This window comes from Pezoporus wallicus, unplaced genomic scaffold (genome assembly GCF_028554395.1).
Source record: "Pezoporus wallicus isolate ANWC-B61680 ecotype Strahan unplaced genomic scaffold, APGP_CSIRO_Pwel_v1 scaffold_3294, whole genome shotgun sequence".
Taxonomy (NCBI): domain Eukaryota; kingdom Metazoa; phylum Chordata; class Aves; order Psittaciformes; family Psittacidae; genus Pezoporus; species Pezoporus wallicus.
The window spans coordinates 10,129,464-10,146,043 of record NW_026635478.1 but is presented as its reverse complement, the minus strand read 5'-3'; the positions used below and the strand labels follow the sequence as shown (position 1 = coordinate 10,146,043).

At 40.3% G+C, this 16,580-nt stretch overlaps 1 protein-coding gene across 4 annotated transcripts in view; it reads right to left on the bottom strand.

Annotated features, from left to right (window-relative positions):
- SCUBE1 (signal peptide, CUB domain and EGF like domain containing 1) overlaps positions 1-16,580 on the bottom strand; it is a 206,305-nt gene that overhangs the window by 5,941 nt on the left and 183,784 nt on the right. For 3 of the 4 annotated variants that reach the window (XM_057427313.1, XM_057427322.1, XM_057427340.1), the window contains 8 exons: positions 15,960-16,082; positions 12,198-12,317; positions 10,493-10,585; positions 8,832-8,948; positions 6,447-6,605; positions 5,204-5,407; positions 3,651-3,812; positions 330-497 (listed from right to left, as the gene is read on the bottom strand). In XM_057427313.1, coding sequence (XP_057283296.1) covers positions 330-497; positions 3,651-3,812; positions 5,204-5,407; positions 6,447-6,605; positions 8,832-8,948; positions 10,493-10,585; positions 12,198-12,317; positions 15,960-16,082 — 1,146 coding nt within the window. The remainder of the gene's footprint in view (positions 1-329; positions 498-3,650; positions 3,813-5,203; positions 5,408-6,446; positions 6,606-8,831; positions 8,949-10,492; positions 10,586-12,197; positions 12,318-15,959; positions 16,083-16,580) is intronic. The other variant, XM_057427331.1, reaches the window with a different exon arrangement.

The window sequence follows — 16,580 nt, the reverse complement described above, 5'->3', positions numbered from 1 at the left end:
CAGGATGTGAAAGCTTAAGCGTTATCTAATGCAAGTTTGTCTTATTTCTTGCCATGCAGTGGGGCTGATTCACTCAACAGTTGCCATGCTGACCCCATACCTGCCCATGGTAATTCCAAAGAAAGCTATAAAGCCAGTTCAGTCTCTGCAAACTCGGGAAATCATCCCTAGTTGACAGATTTCCCAACCATTTATTTTACTTATACACTGTGTTTTTACATGCAGTGACTGTGTTTGGTTTGAGACCTTTCAAAGCCCCTTGGTATTAAAGATTACAAATAGAAGGGCAAGCAGCAGGAATATGAATTATGGAAAGATTACAAATTTACCTTTGGTTTCACAGTCTTGAAAGGAAACAGCACCTTCATACTTGGTCACAAGCCCACCGCCACATGGAAAGCAGAGGGTCCTTCCTGGTTCAGGCTGGTATGTACCAAGAGGACAGACTCTACAAGGTTTAAAACCATCTGAAGAATAGTGCCCAGGAGAACACTGCCCTAGAAATTGAAAATGATCATCTGTATCAGTGAGCCAACTTTTCTGGACAAAGTATAAAACCCACCAGTAGTTAGCAAAGCTTCCTTTAACTTAAACACATGACAGCAAGACACCTGCGGATCAAATTCTACTCTTACCTGCTGGTTTTGTATTCTTCCTGTAGCTGCTTCCTAAAACCAGCACCAGTAAATACCACTGGTAGCTCTTTGCTACCTATGTTTCTGTTTGCCTTTTTTTTTGCTTTTTAGCAAGGGCTTTATAAAGACGTTAGAACTTTGTGCTTTCACCAAGTCTCTCATCTGAGAATTTCAAAGCACTTTGTAGGAAAAAATTAAATTTTGCACTATATCTGTGGAGCAAGTAATTGTGTGGGTTTTTTGTGTTTTTTTTTTGTTTGTTTTTTTTGTTTTTTTTGTATCTCCATTTTATAGATATAGAAGCAGTAGATCATGGGATTTACCAGACTGGATGGGACCAGTCCAGCACCCTGTCTATGAGAACAGCTGACATCAGCAGCTTTCCAGGTAGCTGTGAAAACTAGTGCTTGTCAGAAGCTCTGGTCTGTGTAAAGTGAAGCACTTTGTGAATAAGTCTACTGAAAGATACAACCTGGTTTCCAGATTTGCTCTCCAAGCAGTTTCTGATAGGCATTTATTTGGTTTGGTTCTTGCTAGCTTAAGTACTTTACTCTTTGACAACTTTCCTGAGAATCAGGATGTCAAGTTTTTTAAGATTATGGCATTAATGCTCATCTTCATACCACTCCAGCCTGGGAGACCAGCACTTTGAGATGTATGGTGTTCCCCAAGGTTGCCTAATCCCAAATTTGTAATTTAGCTTCCCTGAGAACTGAACAGCAGGTGGAAACAACTGGCTTGAAAATCTGAAAGTTCTGAGAGCTATAGTTGGGGTTGGGTTTTCTTAAGAACCCCAATACTTGCTGGGAGATAAATGCTGGGGCATCTAGTAACTGGGGTAACTTGCCACTTCAGATGAACTAGAACTATTGAACAAAAGCAAAGTTCAAGTTCTGTTCATACAAAAAGGTCAAACTGCTATGGACACCTGTGGGATTTAGTTGCGCTTCCATCCCAGCTGGCTGGAATATGACTGTACAAGCTGGCTATTGTGACACAGACCTCTGAGAAATACTATGATATTGAAGACAGTTCTGCTATTGTTTTTGTAGCAAGACTGACCCATCTGCTTTGGTCCAGTTTCTCACTGGGCTTTTAACATGAAGGCAGTTAATGAAGTGTGGATTTGGATCTTGATTTTAATGTGAACATTAAGCACCTGTGAGGTGTGGCTTACAGACATCCTTTTAAAGAAGAGGTACAGTTAGGTTTTAGAACTGCTAAATACTTGGTGCTTTCAACATGAATATGTCTCAGTCTTTACTTGTATATCAGAGTGAGATAACTTGCTCCCTTGCTTTCTGTATTGAAAACTCAAAAAAAAAAAAAAAAAAAATAGATCTCAGGGGATTTCTCTGAGAAATGCCCCAAATGGCTAGGTTTTCTATTCTGTTTGGCCTTGGACCTACATGGATGCCATGTAAATTAACTACCACACCATGTTATTCACTTGCAGCTCCAACTCGGAGTTCTACACAGCAGGCACTTAAAACCTTTTTCCATACCTGTTGTATGTGCCTCACCTGTAGGGGTGAGGATTTCAGTCATACCTTATTTGTTACCACACAGGCATTACTGCTCCAGAAGATATGATGCAAAAATGCTGTTGCTTACATGTGGTGAGTGCATTTCTAACAATATCTGTGTTCATCAAAATACACTGTTTCATCACATATGCTGCCACATTTTATGGAGACATACTGATTTTGATAAAATCTTTGACAGGCAGGTTTATGAAGTGCAAAGCATATTGGACTTCTTCCCTTGCCACTTTCAGAGAAAGGGAAAAGCAGAGAGTTGAGCAGAAAACCAGACTGTTGTGATCTGACAGCAAACATTTTGAGACAGATCCACTCTGCAAAAATAATCAGATGGGTTTCTTTTTGTTGTTGTGCAGAACAGTAATTCAAACACAAGCCTTGAAACAAACCAGTCTTTTGCCTGCAGTTCACATGCCACTTTGGTCAGTATACTATAGTCAACTTTTGGAAACTCAGATTTGATTTTGGTAATCTGTTCTTGTTGGATTTTGGATAAATACAAATCAACATAACAAAGATGCACTGGCATTTCAACAATTTTCCTGTAGTAGCTCCTTCTTACAGCAAATCAGCAAAATCTACCATATGTTTGGACTGGAGACTCTAGAGTTATTTTTTATTCACTGGATGGGGAAAAAGTGGCAGTTTCTCAAGTGACATTCGTTGTATGTTCACTGTAGATATCCTTGAAGAAAGCATTAATGTAAATTGCATGAATGAATTTTAAAGTTAGAACTTGCATGGCAGATAGGACAGATTTCTTTCAAAGTCAAACTATCTGCTAAAAATTAGATTTTGCTCATTTGTAATGAAATAAGGTAAAGAAAATAATTAACAGTTGTGTCTTAAAACCTTATCTTGATCAAGTTATAACAGAAGCACAGCTCACTTCTGAGACCAGGTATTATCATAATCTCATTTATGCATCATGAAATAGAGTCAGAGATACTACATCACTTTCCAAAAGCTACAGTGAATTCAAGCAGCACTGAAACTTGCAGTCATTAGCTCTGAGTCCAGCTTATAAATCCTTGCAGCGTAACTATCTCAATATTAGGATTGCTGCTAATTAGACCAGGTAAACTGCATCTCATGCAAAACATTAATCAACAGGTTCATTAGACTCACCAATACCAGTCCAAAGTAATCCATCCCTTTGCCTCACAGTATACCTGACGAGTCCTTACAAGTTAAGGTATGGCCAGATTCCATACCTGACTTGAAGCAAAGTGCTTTGCTTGGCTTGCTCATTTCCATACCATAGTTCACATTGCTGTAGCAGGTCCCATCTTCTTGTCAGCAATGTCAGTGGATTGAACAAGCCAAAACATTTGGCATGTTGCTTGTAAGTGCACAGAGATTTCTTCTGTTACCTTTACAAGACAGAAGTGTGGAAGGCTCTCCCCTCTTTTAGCCTCCATGCCTCACATGGTGTGTGGCAACACTAACCCTTTTATAATCAAATGAAACTTGCCTCCACATTCTGACACATTCCGGGCGCCCGCTACGCCCTGTCCATCATTACTTGGGCAGGGCTCACAGGTAAGTTGACCTTCTGTGTCTTGGTATGTTCCTGGTGAGCAAGGAACGCACTGATTATGTTCTCCGCTATAAAAGGTGCCCGTGCTGCAGGTAACTGAGAAAAGAAAAGGGGAATCTACATAAGGACTTCCATTTTGATCACATTATTTGCCTTCATATCAAACATTTAGAGAAGATGGATCTCTTTGGCCTCAGTATTACAGTGGCGTATATTTTCCATATGTTAGTCCAGGATCCTCACCTAATGTAAACAGGCCCATCTCCACTGTGGTCTAGGTCAGTTTACATCAGGGCTTGGTCCTTCTATTGTTTAAACTGTTAAATGGCATTGTACTGCATTGAAGTGTTCATCAGAAATATGTTGTTAATAAAGCTGATGCGGTCTAAAAACCTTGCAGTTTAATTAAAATAGCGGTGCACAACACATGGGAAGTGATGTGAATTTACATGTTGTTTTTATGGCAGATGACTACAAGAAGTCTGTCTCCTGAGGTCCAGTCTAGAGACTTCTCTGACGGCAATGTATCCCATGTAATTTTTTATGTCTCTTGACACTCAAATACCCCAACTGGAAAGTGTTTTAAATACAGATATGAATACACATGCTTTTCTTGCTGCAACAGGGCACATAACTCGATTAAACATTTTTCTCTGCTGGATATAGGTAGTTAAAATGTACAGGTATCTAGACACTAATAGCAACTCTTTCAATAGCTTCTAAATCACTGTTCCTCTGTAATGAAAACAGCCTCTGAACCAACTCATTAAAGGCACCTATCAGATCTGCACTCAACTATTTCTGTGTGCTTGTAAATAACTTGGTGTTTAAAAGCAGCTGGGAAAATAGATATGCTGATTTTGAAAAGATGATAGGAAACTTGCCATACTGAGAGCTGCCATTAATAGGTTTGCACTAGCACCTTGCCCCTAGTTACCTTTGCACTAGCACCTTTACCTCTAGTAAAGCACTAGAGCCTGATAATCTGGGAAAAGCTTAAAGAAATTAGGTATTTTGCATAAAGTTAAAACAGATTTTTTTTTTCTTTTTTTTTAATTAGACCTCTTGAGTGATAAATACAAATATATCCATGGGTCACAGATTACTTGGTGTTAAGGAGTGTGAGAGAGGTGACCATGGCATCTGGGTAAATACCATATTATTGTTCTACAGAATTGTAATTATGTTTTCATAAGATGCTGGGAGCAACTGAGAACTAATTGCCAACATTGTCTTGTGGTAGGCCTTGATACATACCAGCTGACAGCATGGGAATGTAGCCACAGACATGTTTCTTTTCTTTTCCTGCAACCATTTCATGAACTCCCTTCAAAGTCTTATTAACTGCCAGTGGTTCATGCATATATGTTGAGTGATACTGATTGAAATCATGTTATCTCACAGATTTCCTGCCTGGCTCACTAGGGACAAGCTCATTTTGGATTGCTTATTTTGGGGGATATGCTGAATAGGTTATTGGAACTTACCACATTTTCCATCCTGCAGCACTTGCCCTGTACTGCAAGCTTCATGCCCTTCAGTAGCTTTAGCTGGCTTCTGAGCCACTTCATATTCTGTCCCAGAAAACTGAATGTAAAATTGCTGTTTATTAATAGATTTCCTCAATGTTTTGATTGCAGTTTGCAGCTTCTGCTCCATCCTTTTCCGAACACAGTCAATGTTACAGGTGTCTAGATGGGAAATGATAACAAAACTAGAAGCAATTGAGATTCATGTTTAAAACAAGGTGCTTAACAAAAAGCTGAGCCTGCAACACACCATGACACCTCTATTTGTTTCACTGTCTTCTCTGTATCAATTGTAAAAGCAGCTGACTGTATTCAAAATCAGGCCTTTTAAAGGGATAAGACAGTAGCTGAGGTCCATCAAACTGAGTTTCATGGCCTTATAAGGGCACACTGAGTGCTGGCATCTTATTGTTAGCATTAAAAAATCGGGGTACACTGAGTGCATGCACAGGAAAAGGGCTGCAGCAAGCATCAATCTCTCTGTGTTGTACTTCCAGATAATGCTTTCAGTCTGCCACCACTACTGTTTCTGAATTTGATCTGCCCATGCTCTACTCATTTGATCAGGAATCCTTCACATTTCTCTAACAAAGAAAGGTACTTTCTGGCACGACTACTCTTTGAATCAGTTGCCTAGTGAGGTACCCTTCAGGGTTAACAAACCTACCTTCGAGGACTGATGTTTATAGAATTCAGCCCACATTTTCTTTGGCCGGATTTTATAGCATAATATTACAGCTCATGAATAACTTGAAGCAATTTTTTTTCTTTCTACAGTTTGTTATGAAAACATGAGTTTTCCAAATGTGTAATAAAAATGCTTGATTCTCAGACTGAAGTTTCAGCAACATATATTTTGGAGCCTATTTTTATCATTGTTGTTGCAGAACTTCTATCTAGTCCTTACATTCTCTGTGCATCAATTAGCACTTCTGTTTAAAGAAATCAAACTAAATTAAAGTACATGACTTAAGGCTTTGAAGGAATTTTGCTGCAGGTTCAATCTTTGTTCCTTCATCTTAATTTCATACCCGATTCCTTTCAATTAAATCTGTGAAAATATGAGTTTGGAAAGGCTGCTGAATGAAGCTTGTGCTAAAAAGTTTGCATGGTAGGTTGATGAAATAGCATCAAAGAGATTCTAACCACACACAAAGGAACTGAATTCTGATTTCTCTCCACAGACAGATCTTTCACAAACCTGAAACTTCTTCCGACTTCATCTCCACTTCAAACTCTGCGGTGATATGGGATACCTCTTTTGATGGGGACTTACGGCCTCGACGTTTTTTCTTAGAGGAATCACACTTGAGATTCACAAAGGTCACCTGGCAGTTGTCTGTACAAGGGAATTGACCTCCTTTGCATAAGAGAAGCAACACAGAAAAGAAATCAAGTAGCAAAGTAGCAAGTGACAGGCTAATAAGCGGTATCTCAGCTGGGTTATCATGAGTGCAGTGACAAGCTTCACAGCATTTCATGCACATTGTGAGACACCTCCTTCTCTCTGCAATTTTGGGTTTGTTAGTGACTGCAGGGTGTAAAAACACAGTGTGGTGGTGCTCAGCTGCACAGTGGTACCTCTAATGCATACAATTGCCTGTCCCTTTTCTGCATGAGACTTAGAAAGTTCTTTACAGAAATTTTCTAAGACCAACAGTACTATGTATTTGATGGTTGAACAAAGCAAGACAGTCAATTTTCATAAATTCATGAGAGTGGCAGGCCTAGGCCTCTAGAAAATACCAGCTGGTATTCTATCTCTTTCAGCAATCACCAGATATCAGAGGTTTTAAAACATTTGATTGGGAGGTTATGAAACTATATTGGAAGGCTTTATCTGAGGGGAAGTCACAGAATCATTTTGGTTGGAAAAGACCCTTAAGATCATTTAGTCCAACCATTAACCTAACACTGCCAAGTCCATCACTAAACCATGTCCCTAAGTGCCACATCTATACATCTTTTAAACACCCTCAGGGATGGGGACTCCACCACCTAATATCCAATCTAAACTTCCCCTGGCACAACTTGCGGCTGTTTCATCTTATCACAAGCAGAGGAACTGAATGCTGTTGCCAATTATGTGGAAAAGGCCATAATCCACTGGGGCATAATCACATGAGCATTCTTTCCCTATATAAAGAAATCTTAGTGAAAAACATCCTTTTTCTGATCGGCAATGGACCTTCCAGGTCAGGGAGAAATTTCTAGCAGTCAGGCCACCAGGAGGATTTCATTTCAAGCGTGTGGTTGTATTGTGTAATCTTTCTGTTAGACTCAAAAGTTTAGATGACATAATAAAACCAAAGCAAAGCAAAGGACAAGGATATGAATCCACAAAATACATTCCCATGGTGACTGCATGACTTTAAAAATGAGTCTGAAAATCAAATCTTATTAAAAGAAGAAAATCCCTAACGACAAGGTAAGCATCTTGACAACTGAGACTCGTTTTAAGTGGGTACTTGGAAAATTAGTCATAGATGTCTAGATTTCAGGGTAAAGATAAAATACGAGTCTATATTTAAAAAATCAAATCTTTAAACCATTAGTTTTTTTTTTTTAGGATACCTATTTTTTACTCTCCTCTGTTCAGGGCTCATATATGACTCCTCACTCTCTAGCAAAAGTGGTGGTGAGGCAGAGTCACAACAGTAGAAGTTTGCTGTATGCTGTTACGTTGCAATTACACTAATGCTGTGTATTAAAGTCTGGAAAATTTTGAATTAATATTAAATTTAAGTTAATTCCAAATACTTTTAAGCTGTGGAAATGCACAGCAGTAACACCCAAACACTCTTTAACTGTCCCTGTCATAGTATCAAGGGGATAGAGGACAAGAAATAAATGTCATGAAGATCTGTTCAATACACATAACTTTGCAAGTATCTTTCTTATCCAACTTCAAAAATGATGTTGGAAAACAATAAAACCACATGCCCAGTCATACTGAATTTTAAGAACATTTGATTACTTTGATTCATCCTCACACAAGCTTTTTTTAATTTCAGAGTTTTGGTAATTATGTCTAAATCTTTTAAATTTTTTTTCTAACATTATAACTACTCACTCCAACATAAGAAAAGATCTAAGGCTGCGTAGCACCAGAGCTGAATTATAACTTCACCTTTTAGGGCTTATCTTTGCTGCTGCAAATACTACAGATACTAATCCAGAATAAAGCAAATAAATAACATCTTTTGTTTTCTTTCATAAACCACACTTGGGAAAACTAAACCAAAGCAAACAGGCATTGTTTCACACAACTTCACACAGGTCACAGCTTTTTGCCTCAGGATATTTCTTCTATTACCAGTGCTAGAAAAAGGCTCAGCTGAATTCCAAACTCATGTACTTGTGAACAAAGATTTTTCAAAGCACCTGGTGACATTTCAATACTGTCAAATCCAAACCCAAGGCAATGTTCAGCTAGTGTGTGAACCTTGGCCTGAACTTAAATTCGGGTCCAAATATGACAAACGTTTTTTTTTCCTGTCTGCAGTATGAAAACAAAATAGGCAAACAAGCAAGCAAGCAAACGAAAAATTAGAGTGCTGTTTACATGTTAGAAGAAACCACATACCTAAACCAGCTTGCTTCCCAGAATCTTTTGTTTTTTCTTTGCTGCGAGGTCGTAAATGGCATTTTGCATCCTTAATTTTAAAACGAGCCTTCTGCTTGATTGGAGGGGCTAATGAATCTGTTGACGTAAAATATAAAAGCTATCATTTGGGATGCGATGAAATGAAATCTGAAACTCATTTTTAAAAACAGACTCAGAAGTCTTCTAGTGACAATGAAAAGACACAGCCCAAGAGTTACACACTTTGTACAAGAAGATCCATCTCTAGAAGTTAATTTTTTTTGCATAAGCACTTATTCTTGAGGCCATGAAGATCAATGAACTTGCTGGTGTCACACATGCACTGCACACAGGCTTCCCCTCCAGCAGGCCTGCACATCTTTGTGGAATTTGCGCCAATTTGTCTGTTGCTATGAAAAAGAGTAATTCCTGCCTTTTTTTTTCCTGACTCTGTCTGTGACTTCCCATGTTACTTGGCTGTGTTCTGCTCTTGGTAATACCAACCAGGAATAAGATTAATTTAAGGAAGCTACACTGTTGGCAGTTGAAAACCATCCAAAGGAAACATTTTTATTTGACTGTGGTCTATGGCTTGCAAGCTTTATTCTTCGGCTTTAAATCCAAGCCAGTTACGTCTTGTGACTTTAAAGGCTGTTATATAGCCGCGCACCACTTAGGAAATGTGGCTGCTGGCTGACTTCCTCGCAGAGTCCATGGTGGAAAAGGCTGGACCTGGCCCATCACCTGCCAGCCGCTGTAGGCTGCCTATGGGACCTGGAGCAGGTGGAGAGGTGGCTGCAGGTAAGTGCTGCAGCGTGGGTCCCTCTTTCCTTGGGAGGGCTTTGCCAAACTAGGACTATAGAGGTAGCATGCGCCTGTGCCACAGGCAGACATATCTGCTGCCCTGTTACTGCACTCCTCAGCATCGCACCTCCTCACACATTACAAATATGTAAGAAAGACATGGTTAGAGATCTGGCAAACTGGAGAGAAGTACAGCAGATAATCATACATAAAGTGAGATGACACTTCCCACTGCTGGGTGCCGTTCAAGGTGCTTCTAATTTTGCCAGACCTCAACCATTTTGAGCTGAACTTTATTTTATGCTGAGTATCAGCTTTAAGACACATTTTGAAATGTCTCTGCAAACATAATCCAGCCATTTCTGAGAACAAGATAAATGAAACAGTATGTGCTCATAAAAGTCTCATAACCTTTTTATTGGGAATCCCCAGTAGGAGGATCTATGTTCCTAAGGAAGGGCTTTGCAGGCAAGGCTTGGAACCCGCAATAGCCTTCTGCTCTTGCGCTACTGATGGGCCCCTCTGGCTCACTTCCAAGCCTGGGAAGAAATGCCATTTTGATATGCTTGCTATTGCCTTGCTGAACTATGGATTCTATGTATCTGTCACTACTGAATACATCTCAAACCTCCACTCCTCCTGTACTGATGTACCAACACATGCCACACCGGAAGGCAACTGTGTACCCTCCGGCCCTCAAGGAGAGGATGCAGAAAAGCAAGTGTGCACATGATGGAACACAGGATACCTTAATTCTGGTCTTGTGTAACTTGAGTGCTGTAGGTCTTGCAACCCCTAAATGGTCTGGAGGACCTCCATGTCCTACCTCCTGGACAGGCGAGCAGGAGAGCACCTACCTGCGCAGCTGGGCAGCGTTGCATTGCGTTTCTGCTGAGCTTTGCCTTGCTGGACAGGAACGCCACAGCTCAGCGTGTAGCTGTTCTCCGAATCTGCAGGGCAGAATGCAGTGTCAGCACGTGTGGCAACAGTCTCTCAAAGCATCTGCTCTCTCGTCACCCCCCCAGCATTAATCTTCGACAAACTGATTAATACTGCTAAATAAGGAGGCGTTTTAAGTGCTGAACTTGATTTCAAATAGCTGAAATAGCTTGCCAGAGGCTATGCGTCACTGTTGACTGCAAGTTCTGTTTCTTCCAGCACTGAAATGTTACATTTTATAAACAATTTGGCATGCGGTTAGCTGCAAATGATTCCATGCTGCCCAAGTAGAAAATAGTTTCTGTTTGTCCATGGCAGAGTCCTTGTGCTTTGATCATCTCTTTAATTTAAAAAATAAACCATGTACTTTCATAATAATTCTAGCTCCCGACTCTGACAGAACTTATTGGCAGAAACAAAACCTAATGTACTTAGAACCATAACAGGGTTAACATATTGCACAGATAAAACTGTGTATTGGTGCATACAAATTAGATAAATACATGGTTCCACTAATCCCCGCTAAACTGAAAATAAAGTGTGAACAGCTCTACTTCACATAATGCCAGGACTAATAGTCCTTAGACTATTAGTACAAAAAGTAGAAATATTCTTGTGGAAAATAATCCTTTGTCTGAACCAGAACATGCATGAAAAAGCAGTAGCAATCCCCTTCCCCACCTGCCCTGCAAAACTGTACATGAAAATTACCTGGAGCCAATGATACAAAGCAGGGAGAAGATGAAATGCATGAATTTCTATAAACAACACTCTGCTAAACTACTACCAGGAAAATGTATTAAAACTCAGCAACCACAGCAGATAATACTGAGAGATTCTTTTTGCTATATAGCCTCCTGAGACACATTTAGTTGCATCCATTTTGTATGAGACAGTAAGACTGTTTTAAAGGTGTCGATAGGTCATCCTTTGCTCCACTGTGCCCCTGGCTGAGCTGATAGAAGTTTTATGCCACCCCAGCTGGTCTGGGAGCCTGATCATGTGCTGTGGCAGCCACAGCATTAAATTTCCCAGTGTGTCCTACTGGTCCTTTCCTGCTCCTGCCTCAGAATGTGCTCACCAAGACGAGTTCCTCCCAGGGCACTCTCTGCTTTGGGACGTGTTTCTGCTCCTGCTCAATCACACAGTTACACGGTATTTCAGGCCATGATGCAAAGCTCATTTTAAAAAGATGCCTGGATGGGCACAGGGGACTTCACTCAAAGCTGAGAAACCTGGTACTGAAAATCAGCAGGAATCCACTGGAATCAACTGTCAATTTTTTTTCTCCCTCGCTTTTGACACAGCAGTTCAATACATTAAAATTTTTCTTTCGCACCTTGCTGGCTAAAGTAGACACATCTCAGGTTTTTGTTAGAAATTCCCCACCCCTCCAAATGACACCTCAAATTAAACAATGAAGGGCCAAAACTCTAATGTAAGTGGTAATCAGCTCTTCTATTTAGTGATGTACTTATCTGGCCCAGTTGAAGCTATAATGATGTTTTTGCTCATTTACAATTGTCCAGAACAAAAACTGAATGTAAGAACTGCAAACACATTGGCAGAGGAAAATCATCAAGTCACATTCTATACTTAGGAGCACAAACGTTTTGTACAAACCTGGAACAAAAAGAGTATTGGATGGGCAGGACAGGAAGCAGCTTTCTATGCCTCCTGTCTTACTACACACTAGCTGAGCCTTGGGAGCTGGTTTGGCATTCGGGAGACATTTCACCATCTCTGAGGAGAGAAAAAAGAGAAATGAAAAAAAAATCAGACACTACCCAACCCAGATCCGTGTGCATCCACTTGCGTACAGTGCTGAGGAAAGGAAAGTGGAAACAAAGCAAAATCACAAGCTCAGTTACGGAGAAAGTATCTGGATCTTCAGCTTAGACTTGAGAATTAGAATCCTTCACAGTTTTTGACCTAAACTCTTGATCAATCTTTCCCTCCTATCCTTCACTTAAGGACTGTTCAGGTCCAAGATCTGCACTCTGGAAGGCAGGTATCTCTAAGTACAAGGACAATTCTGTGTGCATATCTTGATCTCAGAAGCAACAGGTAATATTAATGACCTGAGATGTCCTTTCCTCCCTTTTGGAGGCAACAGCTCTCTGATTTAACAGGCCAACTACCAACCACACAAAGGAGTCACCCTCACAAGGATCTGTTTATTTAGATGACTGCAAAAGTGGTATTTTCCACTTCTCTGACTCTCAAAGACTTTCTACTTTTAGCTCCATGCTGTAGCCTCTGGAAGTATAAAACTTCCCAGCCAGGCAGGCATGAGGCAGGAGATTCTGGGATGGAGATTGGTAGTCCCACCAGTCCTTTCAGCCACTGCTGAAATGCTGCAAGCAGTGATAGAAGAGACAGTGACACACAGAGACATCAGCCACTTCTCATCAACATTCACCACATGAGGCACGTTGGAGTTTCTGCAATGGAAATACCCAGCTTCTTCTCTTGGCTTCATGGCAGGATGAAGACAGAGTATCCTGCAGGTCTCAAACTGCTCTTATTTGGGTAAGGGACTGTTTTAGCTGAAACTACAGAAAGTTGTAATAAATTGTTGGACCAGTCTCTATACTTCACCCTGAGATGATGGTATGCCACTAAGAATTATAATCCTTTACTTATTTTGACATCTTTTGGGACTGAATTGTTACTTAAGTACATTCTGCTCCACACAAATGATGAGGTTCCTTCAGCCGGCAGGTGCCATCGCTACTGGCACTGAGGCACTTCCCTCCTTTCCGCCAGAGATTTAATCTCTGCACTGACTGTAGGCCAAGTGTAGCTGGGCACAGCTTCAAGCAGGTATTTCACACTGCATCAGCTGGTTAAACCTCAGCTAGTTGTCTGTAAAACAGTTCTTGCTTCAGCCCCCTCAGCCTGTTCAGGTATATATGCTTTTTCCCTGACTGTTCCTTGCTGCTTCTTCCAAACATGGTCACCTTACAAGATGGACGTGGCTGACTCTTGTTTTGCTCATGGCTGACTGTGCTACTGAAAATGTCATTTTTCCTGTCAGCTTACCACTGAACCGCACCAAGGGAGACCAAAGCTGCAGCAGCCAGACTGGCTTGGATCTGCCAGCATTTGGGAAAAGCCCAGTAAAGCTGGGATAAAACAGGGCAATTCAAGTGTGGTAGCTGTAATGAGCCTTGCCTGGTTTGGCTTGAGTGCAGAGGACGGGTCCCAGCAGCCACCAGCTGGCTCACATCCCTGGCCTCACTGGTTAAGTATAAATACATACAAGTCCCTTAAACACACCTGATCTTCACATCTTTAATACAGGAATAATCATCCTCCACTTACTTCCCTCCTAAGGTCTTTTATGTGGCTTTGGTGACGGTTTTAAAGTATTTGTTTCTTTGCACTGAGGAAACAATACAAGCACAAAGTGTCATTGCTGAGCAAAAGAGGATTTTTTTTAACTGCAAATATCTCCAAATCATGTGGCATTCAGGATCACTAAATATCATTCTACTTCTTTTTTGTGCTTTTATAACAATATAGAATGCAGTTGCCTCTAAACAATGATGGTAATAAAGGCAAGTGATCAGCAGGGAGATGACACTCATTTTAAGCCTCATTGAATTCATCAAATAAAACAGTGTATACCAATAGAGAAGTGTTCTATTTTCTATCTTCTGAGTATTACAAATAATGAAGAGAAATTTACAACTAGGAAAATATTTTCAACCAGCCTCTTACCATGGGAACAGCATTCTTAGCAGGCTGAAAGGGAATATAGCACAAAACTTTTGTCTAACTGTGAGGTCTAACTATATAGCAGACCTCAAAAAACTGCAGTCCCTGCTGTTAATTTACAAACTCATTTCCAGAGGAGTAACTGGTACATTGCAAGAGAGACCTGTTGGATAACTAAAACCCACCAGTGTTAATCATTTCTTATGCCTACAGAACTTCATTCTCTATATAATAGCGAAGGTTAATATAGATTAAGCTAAGCAGGAAAAATGAAGTACACAGTTGTGGTTAGGAGAGAAGTCAATGGCAAAGGCTGAAACCCAACCTGAGATACATACCCACCACCCCTCCCTGGCTATATATAAAAGTATGTAAAAGACTGTTATGCTTTTCTTCCATATGTGCAGAGATTCTGTTAAGTCCCTTTCTTGTTCTATCTTGCTCCCAGTTAGGTATTAGGCCCCAAGTTTATCTATGAGAAATTACTAGTGGTTCAGCCTGGAGAAGAAAAGGTTGCCTTCCAGTATCTGAAGGGGGGCTATAAGGATGCTGGGGAGGGACTATTCATTAGGGACTGTAGTGACAGGACAAGGGGTAACGGGTTAAAACTTAAGCAGGGGAAGTTTAGACTGGATATAAGGAAGAAGTTCTTTACTGTGAGGGTGGTGAGGCACTGGAATGGGCTGCCCAGGGAAGCTGTGAATGCTCCATCCCTGGTGGTGTTCAAGGCTGGGTTGGACAGAGTCTTGGGTGACATGGTCTAATGTGGGAGGTGTCCCTGTCCATGGCATGGGGGTTGGAACTTGATGATCTTAAGGTCCTTTCCAACCCTAACTATTCTATGATTCTGTGATTCTAAAACCCCCTACCCAAACAAACCCCCACAACCTAAATTTGACTATGAAAGACCTCAGGTATGCCATTCCCGTTAAAAATGTGAAAATGGAATTTAAATCTCCCAGAAAATACTTTGAATGGCTGTAGCCATGGCCAAGATGTGTTATGCTTCAAATAAGACCCCAGAAAAAAAGTTGTCTACTAGAAGGATACAGAAATTCAGATCTGTCACAAAGTGGCACTAGAAGCAAGTGCCATAATTTTAATGGTCACAGGATTGTGCTCATTGCAAATAATACACAGCTAGTGTTAGTACTTCATATTAAGCAGGATACCTTTGGAGATAACTTGAAAAACTGGGGTATGGTGCTGTGAATGTAGATTTATTCATTAACATGAATACTATGTCCTACTTGTAAGCGGTTACATGTTTTGAATATTCTAAATTAGTCTTAAAGGGAAAGAGTTATAGATGGGGCCACAGAGATGGACAAAGGACAAATTAAGGATGAAAATATAAAATACATAATAATAAGATGACTTAGATATGTGTGAATCGACTCCTAAAAAAACCCCTATCCACACAAAAAAATTCCAGCAGACTGCCCATTCTTTAATCCACCTGGAGTTACATTCTAGTTTATGGACCCCATAGGATCAGGTGTTATTTGACCTTATAAAATTAATTCGGAGATCTACCTATATTTTCACAATATCTATACTGTGAAAATGCAGCATCCCTCAGGCAAAACCACGGGCTTTTCCACCCTCCTGGAGGACAGGAGCATCACCACAGTCACCTCCAAGTCAGCTTCCCACACTTACCAACGCAGTCCTTTTTATTCCAGTGCAGTCTCTTTCCAGGTGGACAGACACATTCATAGCTCCCCATTGTATTAAGGCACCCATAGTCACAGCTACCATTGCTGATGCTGCACTCATCAATATCTGAAAGTGTAATTAAAGAGTATTAACCACATGTACACATGTATACTGTGCATTAAGATAGTATGTGCATAAGGGTATCTGTTTCTACTATATCTTTTACATTTAAGTCTATATAAACACGTATAAATGCAGACAATACTCATGTCAAACAATTTTAGTGTGTATTGCATGCATCTGTCCTTAGATAGATGTATAACTCCTACCCTTTCAAGGATTTATGCATATGATACAATTTACTTGCTAGGGCTATTACACTGAAATTCTTGGAAGTACTCACAAGATACAAAACATGCTCAAAAGTCTCTGCAGCATCTGGACAATAATGTATATTGCACTATATGGAAAAATGTCAAAAGCATAAACTTCTGTTAGATTAGATCTCTTTTGCATAACAGGGAGTTAAATTCTCCATAGTGATTCACAGAGTTTGCTTTTAGAAATGATTCAGATGGAGAAAGAAACTGCATATTTGATAGGAACCTAGCAGCTGAAGTGTAG